Source organism: Melitaea cinxia, chromosome 19 (assembly GCF_905220565.1).
Source record: "Melitaea cinxia chromosome 19, ilMelCinx1.1, whole genome shotgun sequence".
NCBI classification, from domain to species: Eukaryota; Metazoa; Arthropoda; class Insecta; order Lepidoptera; family Nymphalidae; genus Melitaea; species Melitaea cinxia.
The window spans coordinates 14690235-14704822 of NC_059412.1; the positions used below are offsets into that span (position 1 = coordinate 14690235).

The 14588-nt window shown below is 44.7% G+C and overlaps 1 protein-coding gene across 1 annotated transcript in view; it reads right to left on the reverse strand.

The window, feature by feature from the left end:
* Window positions 1-1857: 1857 nt before the first annotated feature.
* Window positions 1858-14588, reverse strand: part of LOC123662805 — a 96224-nt gene continuing 83493 nt past the window's right edge. The window contains 5 exon segments of the mRNA XM_045597600.1: window positions 1858-2253; window positions 2829-2941; window positions 5535-5683; window positions 8301-8483; window positions 8766-8914. Of these exon segments, the coding sequence (XP_045453556.1) occupies window positions 2137-2253; window positions 2829-2941; window positions 5535-5683; window positions 8301-8483; window positions 8766-8914 (711 nt within the window). The 3' untranslated portion in view covers window positions 1858-2136.

The window sequence follows — 14588 nt, forward strand, 5'->3', positions numbered from 1 at the left end:
AATTATTGACGGCGGCTGCGAACGCGTCACTTGAATATTCAAGAACCCCGGTATAGCTGTGTTTCTGTATATCCCGCTAATATTTGACATAATTATTTAAAAAATAATTAGTTAGAAAATACATTGTCAAGGCACAATTTTTCCCTCTCTCTGCTCTCTGCTTTCCATTAGCAAACTGCGGTGAAGTGTAAGCTAGATGTGTGCTCTATGTAAAAACTATTTTTGTGGTAGGCTTTGTACAACTAAATTAAAATGTTAAGCCATTATATGGTTATATAGATATGATATAAAATAATTTTTTGCCAAAAAATTAGTTATAAGAAAAATATATTGGGATCTGAATTTAATAGTTATTTTAATTATTTTTGTTTACTTAAAGTTATATCGATTTCATAGTTAGTATATATTTTATTGGTGTTGTGATTGTTTGTTGCACAAGTTTAAATGCAATTTTATATTATTTAAAAACTTTGCGTTCAATTTTTTTTTCAAAAAAAAATGCAAATGTAATGCTTTTAAGCTTTTTACGTTTACGTTATATTCTAAGATCAGAATGATCTCTTTTATAGCTTTATCAATCTAAGGTTAATGAAATATTATTTTAAAATAAAACATATTTACCATAAACCATGTTTTTTATTTCTCCTTATTTCATATGAAACACGCCTTAAATACAATTATATCACAGCTGGCATGCTATACATTTATAAAAATAATGCATTAAATTCATTTATTCCTTACAATTAATTAAAATATTGTCATTAAGTCACGTTTCAAAATCCTTACAAAATACATTTAAAGTTTGTGTCAAACGCTTTTGTACAATAAGTGTATATTTTAACGCAAAAATTCAGGCTTTAAAAATTAAAAATGGAGTTTGTGCTAAATCCTTAGAAAAAAAAAACTGATTAGTTTTTTTTTAATATTTTCAAACTAATATTTTTTTGTATGTTTGACTTAAAATCTATTTTGAAATTTTTTGATTTGGTCACAAATCTTACATTATATTTTAATAATTAATGATACAAATACAGACAAAAAGATATTTTATTAGTAATGTAATTTTTTCGAAACAATTTATGTTGATTTCACATCATGAGAAACGTGATACTCATATTTTGCTTATAACTGGTACAAGGCGTATTGTTCCCATGACGATTATAATATTTAGTATTAGCTAAATTTAAAAATAGGAATATCGTTCAATTCTATCCCACTGATAATTTCACTCTTAAAGTCCTTTAGAATAGGAATATTTATTTGAAATACATTCCTTTTGTAGGAAACTTGATGATATATACATTTTTGGATGAATATAAACTAATCTTACAACAAAAATATTTAAGATTGACTCAAAAAACGGCTAAACTGATATTTCTTTTTAGTTCAGCTAATCATAATTAGAAACTTTTGTAATAAATATTCTGACAGCAATGAGCACGCGTCAGTAATTCTGACGTTTCTGTTAAGAATAATCTGATGAAACGTGACGTTAGAAAGTTTTTGCTAATGTATAATTAATTATTGGATTGCATTGTCAGTTTTTGGTTAATAATATAAGTACAATATTTTAAGAAAAGTTTTGCATTATCTAGAATAAAAATAATCACCTTTAGAAATTTCAGTGTAGTATGTACGAATAAATAAAAAAAGTTGATAAATTAGTAATAAAAAAATAGAAAAGAACCTGTAGGTAACAGATTTAAATTAAAAAAAAAAAAAATTAAAATTACATAATATATACTGCGTTTTGTCAATCTATAGTTTTGTTAAAATTTGATCGTGAAATTCATTGTCTAAGATCAAATCTAGATTATTAAATAAAGAAATTAATATAAACCATAAATGAAAAAATAATTTGATAAATAATTTTTATAAAAATTATTAAGCTTGCTCCTAGTCTTTTTCCTTTCCGTTTAAATATCTTCTTCTTCTTTAGGGATAATGACTTTCAATAGTGCCAAATGAGCACAGATGATTTAGAAACATATTACGTTTAAATAACACAGGATCGTTAATCTTAGATTTTACGTGTCATTGTTGGCAGAATGCACTTAAATTTTTTGGGTAACTATAAAGTTTTTCCAGAACGGAATATTTTTAGGATTATTAAGACCATATCTATCTTTTAAGATATCACAGTGAGGTGACGCTGTCCAGCTCTTCGCTGTTTCTTCTGAGCAGGCGAGGCGTTTCCGTTGATTCGTCAATTGGATCCATTATACTCGTCTTATTATTATAGCTTAGGAACATCTGAAATCGAATAAAAATTGAATCATGTTTATAAAATGGACATTAAAATCTATAACTAACAATATTGCTCGACATGACATTTTATAATTGTTGTGTGATGTTTTATAGCCTATATTATTTCTGAATCCGAATAATGGATTCATAATATGCTACTTCTTGCTGTTACTGTTTGTATGTTTTCATTACAAAATCTTTAAATCGAAATCTATAAGAAACGGCAGAAATTTAGTACAAGACTTGTTCTCTTGGTCAATAGTTTTGTAGTAGTAGTGGATAAAGAAAAAAAAGCTAAGGCCTACCAGTCTGACACAACAAAATGTTATAGAAATTTAAGTAAGGTGGAGCAAAGCGGCAAATATCTTGCTAAATATTTTGAGCAGCCCGATTGAGGAAATACATTATTAACCTTGCAGAAAGTCACCGCTAAATACCACTGCTTTCAAATCGTGTTGTGTTCCCGCGTTGAGTAAGTAGCCAGAGCTATTGGGAGGATCCTTCTTGGGTATTCGCTTATCATCAGGTGGACCGTACGCTTGTTTGCCACCTTTCTAATAAATATTAAAAAAATGAAATACCTGATCGAGCGAGCTTTGGTTAACTGTGTAGTCTTCAATGTCGCAGCTCATTTGCAATTCCGCTAGCAACCGGAATACGTCACTCAATTTTGTTTCTACTTCCTTGCCGTTCACTGTTGATACAAGAATAGTTTATCATATTACTAATCAGTGTTCCTCTACTATATTATGCATGTATACAACTTCCTTTGGAATCACTCTATTTACTTAAGAAAACCGCATCAAAATCCGTTGCGTAGGTTAAAGATCTAAGCATACAGACAGCGGGAAGCGATTCCGTTTTATACTATGTAGTGATACCGTTCTGTACGAGTATTTAATTGGTTTTTAACCGACTTCCAAAAAAGGAGGAGGTTCTCAATTCGACTGTACTTTTATTTAATGTATGTTACATCAGAACTTTTGACCGTGTGGACCGATTTTGACAATTTTTTTTTAATCGAAAGGTAGTGTGTGCCAATTGGTCCCATTTAAATTTATTTGAGATCTAACAACTAATTTTCGAGTTATATCTAATAATGCGTTTTTACTTGACGCTTTATTCGTCGACCTACGTTGTATTATACCACATAACTTTCTACTGGATGTACCGATTTTGATAATTCTTTTTTGTTGGAAAGAGGATATCCCTAGTTTAGTACCATGATACCGAAACTAGGATCTGATGATGGGATCCCAGAGAAATCGAGGGAAACTCTCGAAAATCCGCAATAACTTTCTACTGGATGTACCGATTTCGATAATTCTTTTTTTGTTGGAAAGGGGATATCCGTAGTTTGGTACCATGATAAAGAAACTAGGCACTGATGATGGGATCCCAGAGAAATCGAGGGAAACTCTCGAAAATTCGTAATAACTTTTTACTGGGTGTATCGATTTTGACAATTTTTAATTCAATCAAAAGCTGATGTTTATCATGTTGTCACATATAAATTTTATCGAGATTTGATAACTTCTTTTTGAGTAATCTTTGATAACGCGTAGTTACTTGACTATTTTTTTCGTCGATCTACGTTGTATTACTCGTCGATGTAATTGAAGTCGGTTTTTTTTTCGTTTGCGAGCAAACACAATTATGTGGTAAACATATGACAATGTGCGCTTGTCATACATGAAGTTTCCAGTTTTATATTTAATTTCTAATATTATTAACGTTCATTTCAAATGTAAATTCGTATTTTAGAACTCATCGTCAGTAATATAGTTTTTGTGTTTATCCCATGATGTGTTACTTGTTCGTTTTTGGAAAAAAGAAAAAGTTCGTTTTTGAAAATATGAGGAGCAAATTCGTCTGAAACAACGAAGCAGTGACGCTTTTTAGCGTTCTTAGCTCAAGCTAGATATACCTATGTAGGTATAATAGTTTATCGGCATTTACTGTCACGATAAAATTAGCAAGTGTCATTTTATTTCATGATTATAGCTTAATGATGCATGATGATTATAGCATGACTAAAGCTGAAGAGTTTGTTTGTTTGTTTGAACGCGCTAATCTCAGAAACTACTGGTCCGATTTGAAAAATTCTTTTACTGTTAGATAGCCCATTTATCAAGGAAGGTTATAGGCTATATTTCATCACGATAAGACCAAAAGGAGCGGAGCACCAGTGGAGAATGTTTCAAAATCGGGGGTTCTTTTTTCCTTTTGAGAGCTTCTGCTGCGTGCGCTGTAAAAACAGTTGAAAGTTTCGCAAAAATCATGTATGACAGAATTGATCCTCTTTAAAAGTTCTAAAAAAAAAGTCCGTGACAGGATATATCTATCTTTTAAGGTTGGCTTACTATAACCTTTTTTATGCTAACCAAGTTTGTTCTAAAATAATGCATTAGTTGCGAAGATGTTTCTATAAACATGATATTAATTCTTATCTAAATAAATACGTTATTCATTACAAGTATTTAATATAAAACAAAAGAGCTTTTTACATAATTCGATTTCAACGAGTATCGCAGGAGATATCGCAGTTTTAAAATAACATCGTAGCAAAATAATGATCAAGTATTGCGTGCGCCTCTGTTACACGTGGACGAAGTTGCGCGCAGAAGCTAGTTTTAAATAAATAACATCACATAGTCTTAAATAATATAGGCTTCTTCAAGTTCACGCCAGACATTCCGAACTTGGGGAGGCCTATCTATGTCTAGCAGTGGACTGCAAGCGCTGAATTGATGATGATGGATGAAATATTAATACAATAAACTACAGTCGCGTGTCGGATTTGACAGAGGCATGTTTTGATCTAAATTATTTAAAATTGATTCAATATGTCAATTTAGACAAACGAACGATAACAAAATCGGGGGATTGAGTTTGGTCTTGCAGCTACATATTTATCGTCTTCATTCAAAATTCAATTACACCACTGGACAGCTAAAGAATTAAAGAATTTATTTATTGATGATCATATGGACGCCAATGTCATTGACGTTGGCGAAGTGGTTACAGCACTGTTGGTCGCGCGTTCGATAGATTTTTGTGGTGGTCTTGGCGTTTGTGCTAGTGTATTGTGTACGTTTCCGGAATCCCGACATTGGACAAAATCCTACTAGGGGTCTTCGATTGTGAAGCATTGATTATTTATTATTGTAAATAAATAAACATGGATATATAATATGGTTTTCGAAAGGGAGGGGGGAGCTAAAAGGGTATTGTGCCTCGGGCGCGAGTTAAGCTCCCTCCGCCCCAAATGATGTATCAGTGAGTACCCGCGGCGCGCAGCGGCAGCAGGAAGTGCAGCGCGGCGCGGTGCAGCACGCGCAGCCGAGCGGGGGGGGCGCGCCGCGACACGCGCGCCCACGCCGAGTGGGCCGTGCCCGCGCGCACCACGCACGACACCGCGTAGCCGCCGCCGAACCTGCGGCACAACACTGCTGTAGAGAGCGAGGGAGCAGCGCGGCGCGCCGGGCCCGGTACAGAGGGGGGGGAGCTCACCGCCGCAGGCAGTCGTCGAGGCCGCCCAGCGCGTGCAGGCGGCCCGCCCGCAGCAGCGCCACCCGCGCGGCGAGGCGGCGCGCGTCGCCCAGCGCGTGCGTGGCGAGCAGCGCGGCGCGCCGGGCCCGGTACAGAGGGGGGGGAGCTCACCGCCGCAGGCAGTCGTCGAGGCCGCCCAGCGCGTGCAGGCGGCCCGCCCGCAGCAGCGCCACCCGCGCGGCGAGGCGGCGCGCGTCGCCCAGCGCGTGCGTGGCGAGCAGCGCGGCGCGCCGGGCCCGGTACAGAGGGGGGGGAGCTCACCGCCGCAGGCAGTCGTCGAGGCCGCCCAGCGCGTGCAGGCGGCCCGCCCGCAGCAGCGCCACCCGCGCGGCGAGGCGGCGCGCGTCGCCCAGCGCGTGCGTGGCGAGCAGCGCGGCGCGCCGGGCCCGGTACAGAGGGGGGGGAGCTCACCGCCGCAGGCAGTCGTCGAGGCCGCCCAGCGCGTGCAGGCGGCCCGCCCGCAGCAGCGCCACCCGCGCGGCGAGGCGGCGCGCGTCGCCCAGCGCGTGCGTGGCGAGCAGCGCGGCGCGCCGGGCCCGGTACAGAGGGGGGGGAGCTCACCGCCGCAGGCAGTCGTCGAGGCCGCCCAGCGCGTGCAGGCGGCCCGCCCGCAGCAGCGCCACCCGCGCGGCGAGGCGGCGCGCGTCGCCCAGCGCGTGCGTGGCGAGCAGCGCGGCGCGCCGGGCCCGGTACAGAGGGGGGGGAGCTCACCGCCGCAGGCAGTCGTCGAGGCCGCCCAGCGCGTGCAGGCGGCCCGCCCGCAGCAGCGCCACCCGCGCGGCGAGGCGGCGCGCGTCGCCCAGCGCGTGCGTGGCGAGCAGCGCGGCGCGCCGGGCCCGGTACAGAGGGGGGGGAGCTCACCGCCGCAGGCAGTCGTCGAGGCCGCCCAGCGCGTGCAGGCGGCCCGCCCGCAGCAGCGCCACCCGCGCGGCGAGGCGGCGCGCGTCGCCCAGCGCGTGCGTGGCGAGCAGCGCGGCGCGCCGGGCCCGGTACAGAGGGGGGGGAGCTCACCGCCGCAGGCAGTCGTCGAGGCCGCCCAGCGCGTGCAGGCGGCCCGCCCGCAGCAGCGCCACCCGCGCGGCGAGGCGGCGCGCGTCGCCCAGCGCGTGCGTGGCGAGCAGCGCGGCGCGCCGGGCCCGGTACAGAGGGGGGGGAGCTCACCGCCGCAGGCAGTCGTCGAGGCCGCCCAGCGCGTGCAGGCGGCCCGCCCGCAGCAGCGCCACCCGCGCGGCGAGGCGGCGCGCGTCGCCCAGCGCGTGCGTGGCGAGCAGCGCGGCGCGCCGGGCCCGGTACAGAGGGGGGGGAGCTCACCGCCGCAGGCAGTCGTCGAGGCCGCCCAGCGCGTGCAGGCGGCCCGCCCGCAGCAGCGCCACCCGCGCGGCGAGGCGGCGCGCGTCGCCCAGCGCGTGCGTGGCGAGCAGCGCGGCGCGCCGGGCCCGGTACAGAGGGGGGGGAGCTCACCGCCGCAGGCAGTCGTCGAGGCCGCCCAGCGCGTGCAGGCGGCCCGCCCGCAGCAGCGCCACCCGCGCGGCGAGGCGGCGCGCGTCGCCCAGCGCGTGCGTGGCGAGCAGCGGGCCCGGTACAGAGGGGGGGGAGCTCACCGCCGCAGGCAGTCGTCGAGGCCGCCCAGCGCGTGCAGGCGGCCCGCCCGCAGCAGCGCCACCCGCGCGGCGAGGCGGCGCGCGTCGCCCAGCGCGTGCGTGGCGAGCAGCGCGGCGCGCCGGGCCCGGTACAGAGGGGGGGGAGCTCACCGCCGCAGGCAGTCGTCGAGGCCGCCCAGCGCGTGCAGGCGGCCCGCCCGCAGCAGCGCCACCCGCGCGGCGAGGCGGCGCGCGTCGCCCAGCGCGTGCGTGGCGAGCAGCGCGGCGCGCCGGGCCCGGTACAGAGGGGGGGGAGCTCACCGCCGCAGGCAGTCGTCGAGGCCGCCCAGCGCGTGCAGGCGGCCCGCCCGCAGCAGCGCCACCCGCGCGGCGAGGCGGCGCGCGTCGCCCAGCGCGTGCGTGGCGAGCAGCGCGGCGCGCCGGGCCCGGTACAGAGGGGGGGGAGCTCACCGCCGCAGGCAGTCGTCGAGGCCGCCCAGCGCGTGCAGGCGGCCCGCCCGCAGCAGCGCCACCCGCGCGGCGAGGCGGCGCGCGTCGCCCAGCGCGTGCGTGGCGAGCAGCGCGGCGCGCCGGGCCCGGTACAGAGGGGGGGGAGCTCACCGCCGCAGGCAGTCGTCGAGGCCGCCCAGCGCGTGCAGGCGGCCCGCCCGCAGCAGCGCCACCCGCGCGGCGAGGCGGCGCGCGTCGCCCAGCGCGTGCGTGGCGAGCAGCGCGGCGCGCCGGGCCCGGTACAGAGGGGGGGGAGCTCACCGCCGCAGGCAGTCGTCGAGGCCGCCCAGCGCGTGCAGGCGGCCCGCCCGCAGCAGCGCCACCCGCGCGGCGAGGCGGCGCGCGTCGCCCAGCGCGTGCGTGGCGAGCAGCGCGGCGCGCCGGGCCCGGTACAGAGGGGGGGGAGCTCACCGCCGCAGGCAGTCGTCGAGGCCGCCCAGCGCGTGCAGGCGGCCCGCCCGCAGCAGCGCCACCCGCGCGGCGAGGCGGCGCGCGTCGCCCAGCGCGTGCGTGGCGAGCAGCGCGGCGCGCCCGGCGCCCGCCGCGCGCCGCCCGGCCGCCGACACGCAGCGCCGCGACACGGGGTCCATGCCGCTGGAGCGGGGAGCGAGCTTAGTGCACACCGTACTCGTGCAGGTAATGGTACAGGTCGTGTCAATCTTTTGTATTACATGCAGGTCATACAGGTCGTAAGGTACAAAAGCGGTCTTATCGTTAAGTAACGATCTCTTTTACAAAACTTTTAGATGAGAGGATATGATGAGTAGGTATAACTCTCGTTATCGTTGCTGATTGTTGATCTTTATCGTTATGCTATTGTAAAATTCTGAAAAAATCAATAACAAGCTTCTAATTTTAAAAAAAAATCTAAATTACCTGGTGGGTTCGTCGAGAAGTACAAGAGGCGATCGTCCCATGAAAGCAATGGCGGTACAAAGCTTCCGCTTATTGCCGCCGCTTAGAGCGCCCGTGAAAACGTCTGAATATTTCACTAACTCGAAGCATTCTAATGTACGTCGAATTACCTTGTAAAAAATTAAATAATTCAGTAACAACTATTTATAATTGATTATTTATAACTATCATATAATTTGCTAAGGTAGAACAGAGCAGGAAATATCCTGCTCATAATCAGGAGCAGCTCAAATGGAGAAGTGCCACGACCTCACAAAAGATTACAGCAAAGTAATACTGCTTTCAAGCAGGGTTGAGTTCTTGTAGTGAGTAAGTTGAGAACTGAGAGGGATTGATGATGGGTTGGTACAACTCTTGCAATGCTTCTAGTGTTCCAAACGTCTATAAGGTACGATAACCGCTTACCATTAGGTTTGCCAACATAGTGGAAAAAATTTCTTACTCTCTTTGAGGTAAAAAGTATGGAAAAAAATTCTACAAGTATGCCAGGGGAGTCCGAAAACACTAAATTCAAACGACCAGACATTGTTAAACATTAATATGAAATCCTACATAAAAAAATATATGCCAAATCAACCACTTTTAACCCCTACCTCTTTCGATCCGGACAAAAGTTTTCCATTCGTTTCTACCCTTTTGAAAAACATTCTTGAATTTTATTTTCAAATTTTTATCCAACCCAAAAAAGTTAGGAATTAAAAAAAAACAGCTTTTTTCAAATAGCCATAACTTTTTCCAAACTTTCACAACACAGGAACAGCGGAGCACACGCTCGTGGACCATCTAGCGTGGAACTGTCTTGTTGGTCTGGACTTCTCGCTGTCGGCTTTAATCGGGGCCATGGTCGACAATGAAGAAGAATGGAATACTGTTTGCAGAAGGAAGCGGCATAACGAGAGCGAGAACAAGATCCAAACTCACTCCCCATTTGTTGTGGAAGGTCCGTTCGGTGACGCAGGTGTTGCTTGGCCAATCTGCCACCGTAAAGCCGGACCAGCGGTCTACAGATCAGGGGATGTTTCGTCTTTCGGGCGTGATTTCGCCCAGGCGTGTCAAAGGAATATCCCAGGGGTTTTGGTCTGTGGGAGTCGGACATACAAAACGGAGCCTTAGGGCCTTATCCATAGGGTATTTCCCGTTGGCCAAACAAAAAAAAGAACGTGCACTGCAGGAAATTTCCTGCCCAAAATATGGAGCAGCCCGACTGGGGTAGTATCTTGAATTTACAGATGATCACAGCTAAATAACACTACTCTAAAACAGTGTCGTGTTCCTGTTGGTGAATAAGGTGACCAGAGCTCCTGGGGGGATTGGGGGTAAGGTCGGCAACGCGTTTGTTTTTAAATGAATTTTTCGAAAAAGTAGACAAAAAAATAACATGATAAACTCTGTTATCGGTTTTTTTTGAATAAATTCGTTATTTTTCAGTTCGCCATATTTTTTTTCTCAAAAAAAAAACTTCAATAAATGTTACAATTATTCCCACCTTCAATTATTGAAAGAGTTATGGCTATTTGAAAATAAAAAAAAACCTATTTTTTTTTTATATCATAACTATGTTTGGGTTGGAAAAAAGATTTTAAAACATTTTTAAAAATGTTTTTAACGGGTAGAAAAGAACGGAAAGTTTCTGTCAGATCGAAAGGGGTCGGAAACAAAAGCGGTCGATTAGGGATGGAACACCTGATATATTGCCTAAGTTCGTCAAACTATCATCAATTATACAATAGTCTTAGGTGGACTAGAAGTCCTCCTTGTTCAATACAAACTACAACTTTTGATAACGCGCAAGCGCTTTGAGCTATAATGTATTCCATCTCCTTTTTTTCTATAGTACCTGGATGACCGAGCTTAGCTCGGTATTTTTTGTAAATCGTGTTTTTTGGAAATCATATTTAAATACGAGTTACATAATTATTGATAAAATATGAATAATATTTTTTGTACCGACAGTAATAAAAAATAAAAAAAAAAAATAAAAAAAATTAAAAAATAATAATGATAAAATATGAATAATATTTTTCGATTACATTCAACCGCCAGCACAATAGCGACAAACCAGTGTTGTGACCTTGTTTAAAATCACTGTACGGTTCAGCCGTACATACTTATCGCCCGATCAGCAGTTTACGTTAGTTGCACGATTCATTAGCTAAATACATCAGTTCACGTTCACATATCATCATCGTACAGCGCGTTCGTGAGCTCATTCCTAGCAATTAAATATTAGCAAATATATTTATATTTTAGCATTTATTTTTATATCTTTTATCTACCTTAATCAGCAGCAGCAATTCAGGTGTAACATACATCTTTTTGGTCCTTCGAGCTTATCGTGAGCGGGACTTATATCGCGAGTGACTTTTTTACGAGCGCAGTAAGGGCCGCCACGTAAGTTAACCAGCAGCAGCTTTGGTGAGTCTACAGCTCTCTATTATCAGCAGTATCAGTATTTATATCAGTTTATAAAAATGGAAGATCTTCTAGCTAGCCAAACCCAGATCATGGAGGCTATGAATCAATTTTTAATCAATTTTAAAAAAGACGATGCCGAACGCAAGGCACCGGCTCATATTAAAAAGCGTCTCAGCACTTTAGAGAGTTATTGGCAGGAGTTTCAAAACAACCATTTGAGGCTTTGCGATTCTGGCGACAAATCAAACGAATATTTCACTAGCAATTACTATAAGAAAACATCCGATTTTTACAATGACACACGCAGCTATTTACTCACCTTTTTACCCAGTGAGTCTAAAGAAAAAAGCGTATTAAAGCCAGCCACCCCGTTGCAAATGCCAGGCTTTACAGCTATACCGTCGTCTGGCAGCGTGTCACGTCCGGTGACATCATCCGATAAAGAAACTTCGCGAACCCAAGGTAATAGCAGCAAATTAGAAGAAATGTTGAGACGGCAAAGAAGCAATTTTAAAGCATTTCAGCGTACAATTAGCAGCATCGATCTCGACATTGTCTCAGAAAAATGGGAATACGAAGATATTTTGAAGTCGGTACAATCACGCTGGACCATCATTGACGCGTTGCACTGGGAGATAGACAGCGAATTATACGAAGACGATCAAGAATATGAAGAGATGTTTAGCAGCTATGAATCCAAATTTAACGAAATTAAAAAAAGTATCAACAGCAAGATGTGGTCTGATCTGTATCGGGAGAAAACCACCCCGAAAATGGATATCCCTGTGTTTAGTGGGAGCTACCACCAGTGGTTATCCTTTAAAGACTTGTTTGTCGAAACCATCCACACGAATCGAGCCTTATCAAATAGTCAAAAAATGCAGTTTTTAAAAAGTAAATTAAAGGGCGAAGCAGAAAAGCTAGTGCAACATCTACACATAACCACAGATAACTATCAAGTATGTTGGGATCTTTTAAACAACCGATACAGCAACATAAAACTAATTTTTAATTCTCACATGAGTGTCCTACTCAACCAGCCTATTATGCAGCATCAATCCGCAATTGCAATAAAAAGGATTCACGACACCACCAACGAATGCCTTAACGCTATCAAAAACTTGGGAGTCAGCATAGAGAATTGGGACCCTATCATTGTATACATACTCACGCAGAAATTAGATGCGGACACTCACAACGACTACATCGAGTCACTCAAGCATCCGAGAGATTTACCAGTTTTAAAAGATTTATTACAATTTTTAGAAGCCAAATTTACCGCTCTAGAGTCCTCTAAACGAAAACAAGATCCCTCAAAATCTATCCCGCATCCGCAACATATCTTTCAGCCCTCAAATTTTAAAAAACCATATACATTTAAATCATATGTAAGCAATGAAAATCAATTATTTAAATCAAATAATTTTAATAGCAAAAGTAGGTTAACGTCAACAGCGAAGACAAAATGCCCCGTTTGCAATAAAGATCACGCCATTCCATATTGCGAAACGTTTTTAGCGTATCAACCAAATATCAAGCGACAAACAATTCAAAAGCTATCGTTATGCCAAAATTGCCTTTATAATCATAACGGTAATGAATGTTTTTCAAGAAAAAGATGTCATAAGTGCCAATTAAATCATCATACTTTGGTTCATGAAGCCTTTGCCGCATCAGCAAACACTGCAACGTCGAATACAAAGTCCAACAGCACCGTTTCTAACTCTATTGCGTCACTAGATGACACTCAGGAGATTTTATTAGCAACCGCTCTGATCAACGTCCAAGCTGTTGATGGCTCTCTTCATACCATGCGAGCGCTTATCGACCAGGGATCTCAAACGTCGATTATCACCGAGAATGGCGCTCAACGGTTGGGACTACCTCGTAAGCACTGCAAGGGAGTTATCTTAGGAGTAGGAGCGAAAGAAAATAATTGCAAAGGTACTATGAACATCACCCTATCATCTTGTCATGACTCGTACCAGCTTAATCTAGATGTATTTATCATGCGCCACGCTGTAAACAATCTCCCTAACAAATCATTCTCAAAACCATCATGGGAATATATTAAAAACATACAACTTGCAGACCCTGAATTTTATCGTAGCAGAACAATAGATTTATTACTGGGCGCTGATGTTTATTCTTCTATAATTATGGGAGGAATCATCAAAGAAAATGACAACATGCCTATTGCGCAACAGACGCGGCTAGGCTGGATTTTGTGCGGAAGTGTAAAATCCTACAACTGTAACGTCATCATGGTGGACTTAGATAGCATTCACAAATTTTGGTCCATTGAAGATATTAACGAAAATGAGGAAATGTCGTTCGAAGATTATCAATGTCTACAAAAATACAAGGAAACTACTTTTCGCCAATCCGATGGAAAGTACGTGGTACGTCTTCCACTTCACTCTGACGCTGATGAGAAGTTAGGATTATCTGAACCCACAGCCTGCGCACAATTTTATCAGCTTGAGCGTAAATTCGACAAAAATAAAAATTTAGCTTATAATTATAAGCAGTTTATTAATGAGTATATCAATTTAGGTCACATGCACTTAATAACAAAGGCGAATATGACACCATTATATTATATGCCGCACCACGCTATTGAAAGACCCGACTCTATTACTACTTCGCTTAGAGTTGTATTTAATGCATCGGGTAAAACGACATCGGGTGTAAGTCTGAACGATGTTTTATACAGAGGCCCAAATTTACAACAAGAACTTTTGATTTTGGTTTTGAAATGGAGACAATATAAATACGCCTTTACAGCTGACCTAGAAAAAATGTTCAGACAAATTATTTTGCATCCCGATGACCAACGTTATCAATGCATAGTTTGGCGAGATAATTCAAATCAACCTTTAAATAGATATCAGCTTAGCACAGTGACATATGGCACTAAATCAGCCCCATTTTTAGCAATGATGACGCTTAAGCAGCTAGCTATTGATGAGCGTCATCGTTTTCCTACAGCAGCAAAAGCGTTAGAACAGCATTTTTACATGGATGACGCTTTATGTGGTAGTTATGACGTCATCTCAGCCAAAACATTACAGCATGACTTAATCGAATTGCTCAAAGAGGGAGGATTTAACCTTCGCAAATTTTCATCGAATGAGAAGTCGCTACTCGAGGGTGTTGATGTAGCACCCAGCTCCCCAAATGTCTATGACTTCAAACATCAGGAATCAACGAAAGCACTCGGACTTACCTGGATCGCTAAGGACGATAATTTTACCTTTCAGTGCAAGATGACAACGCCAATTACAGTCAAGCCTTCTAAAAGGGTTCTACTAGCAGAAATATCAAAAATATTTGACCCTTGTGGATTCTTGGCGCCAGTCGTACTCC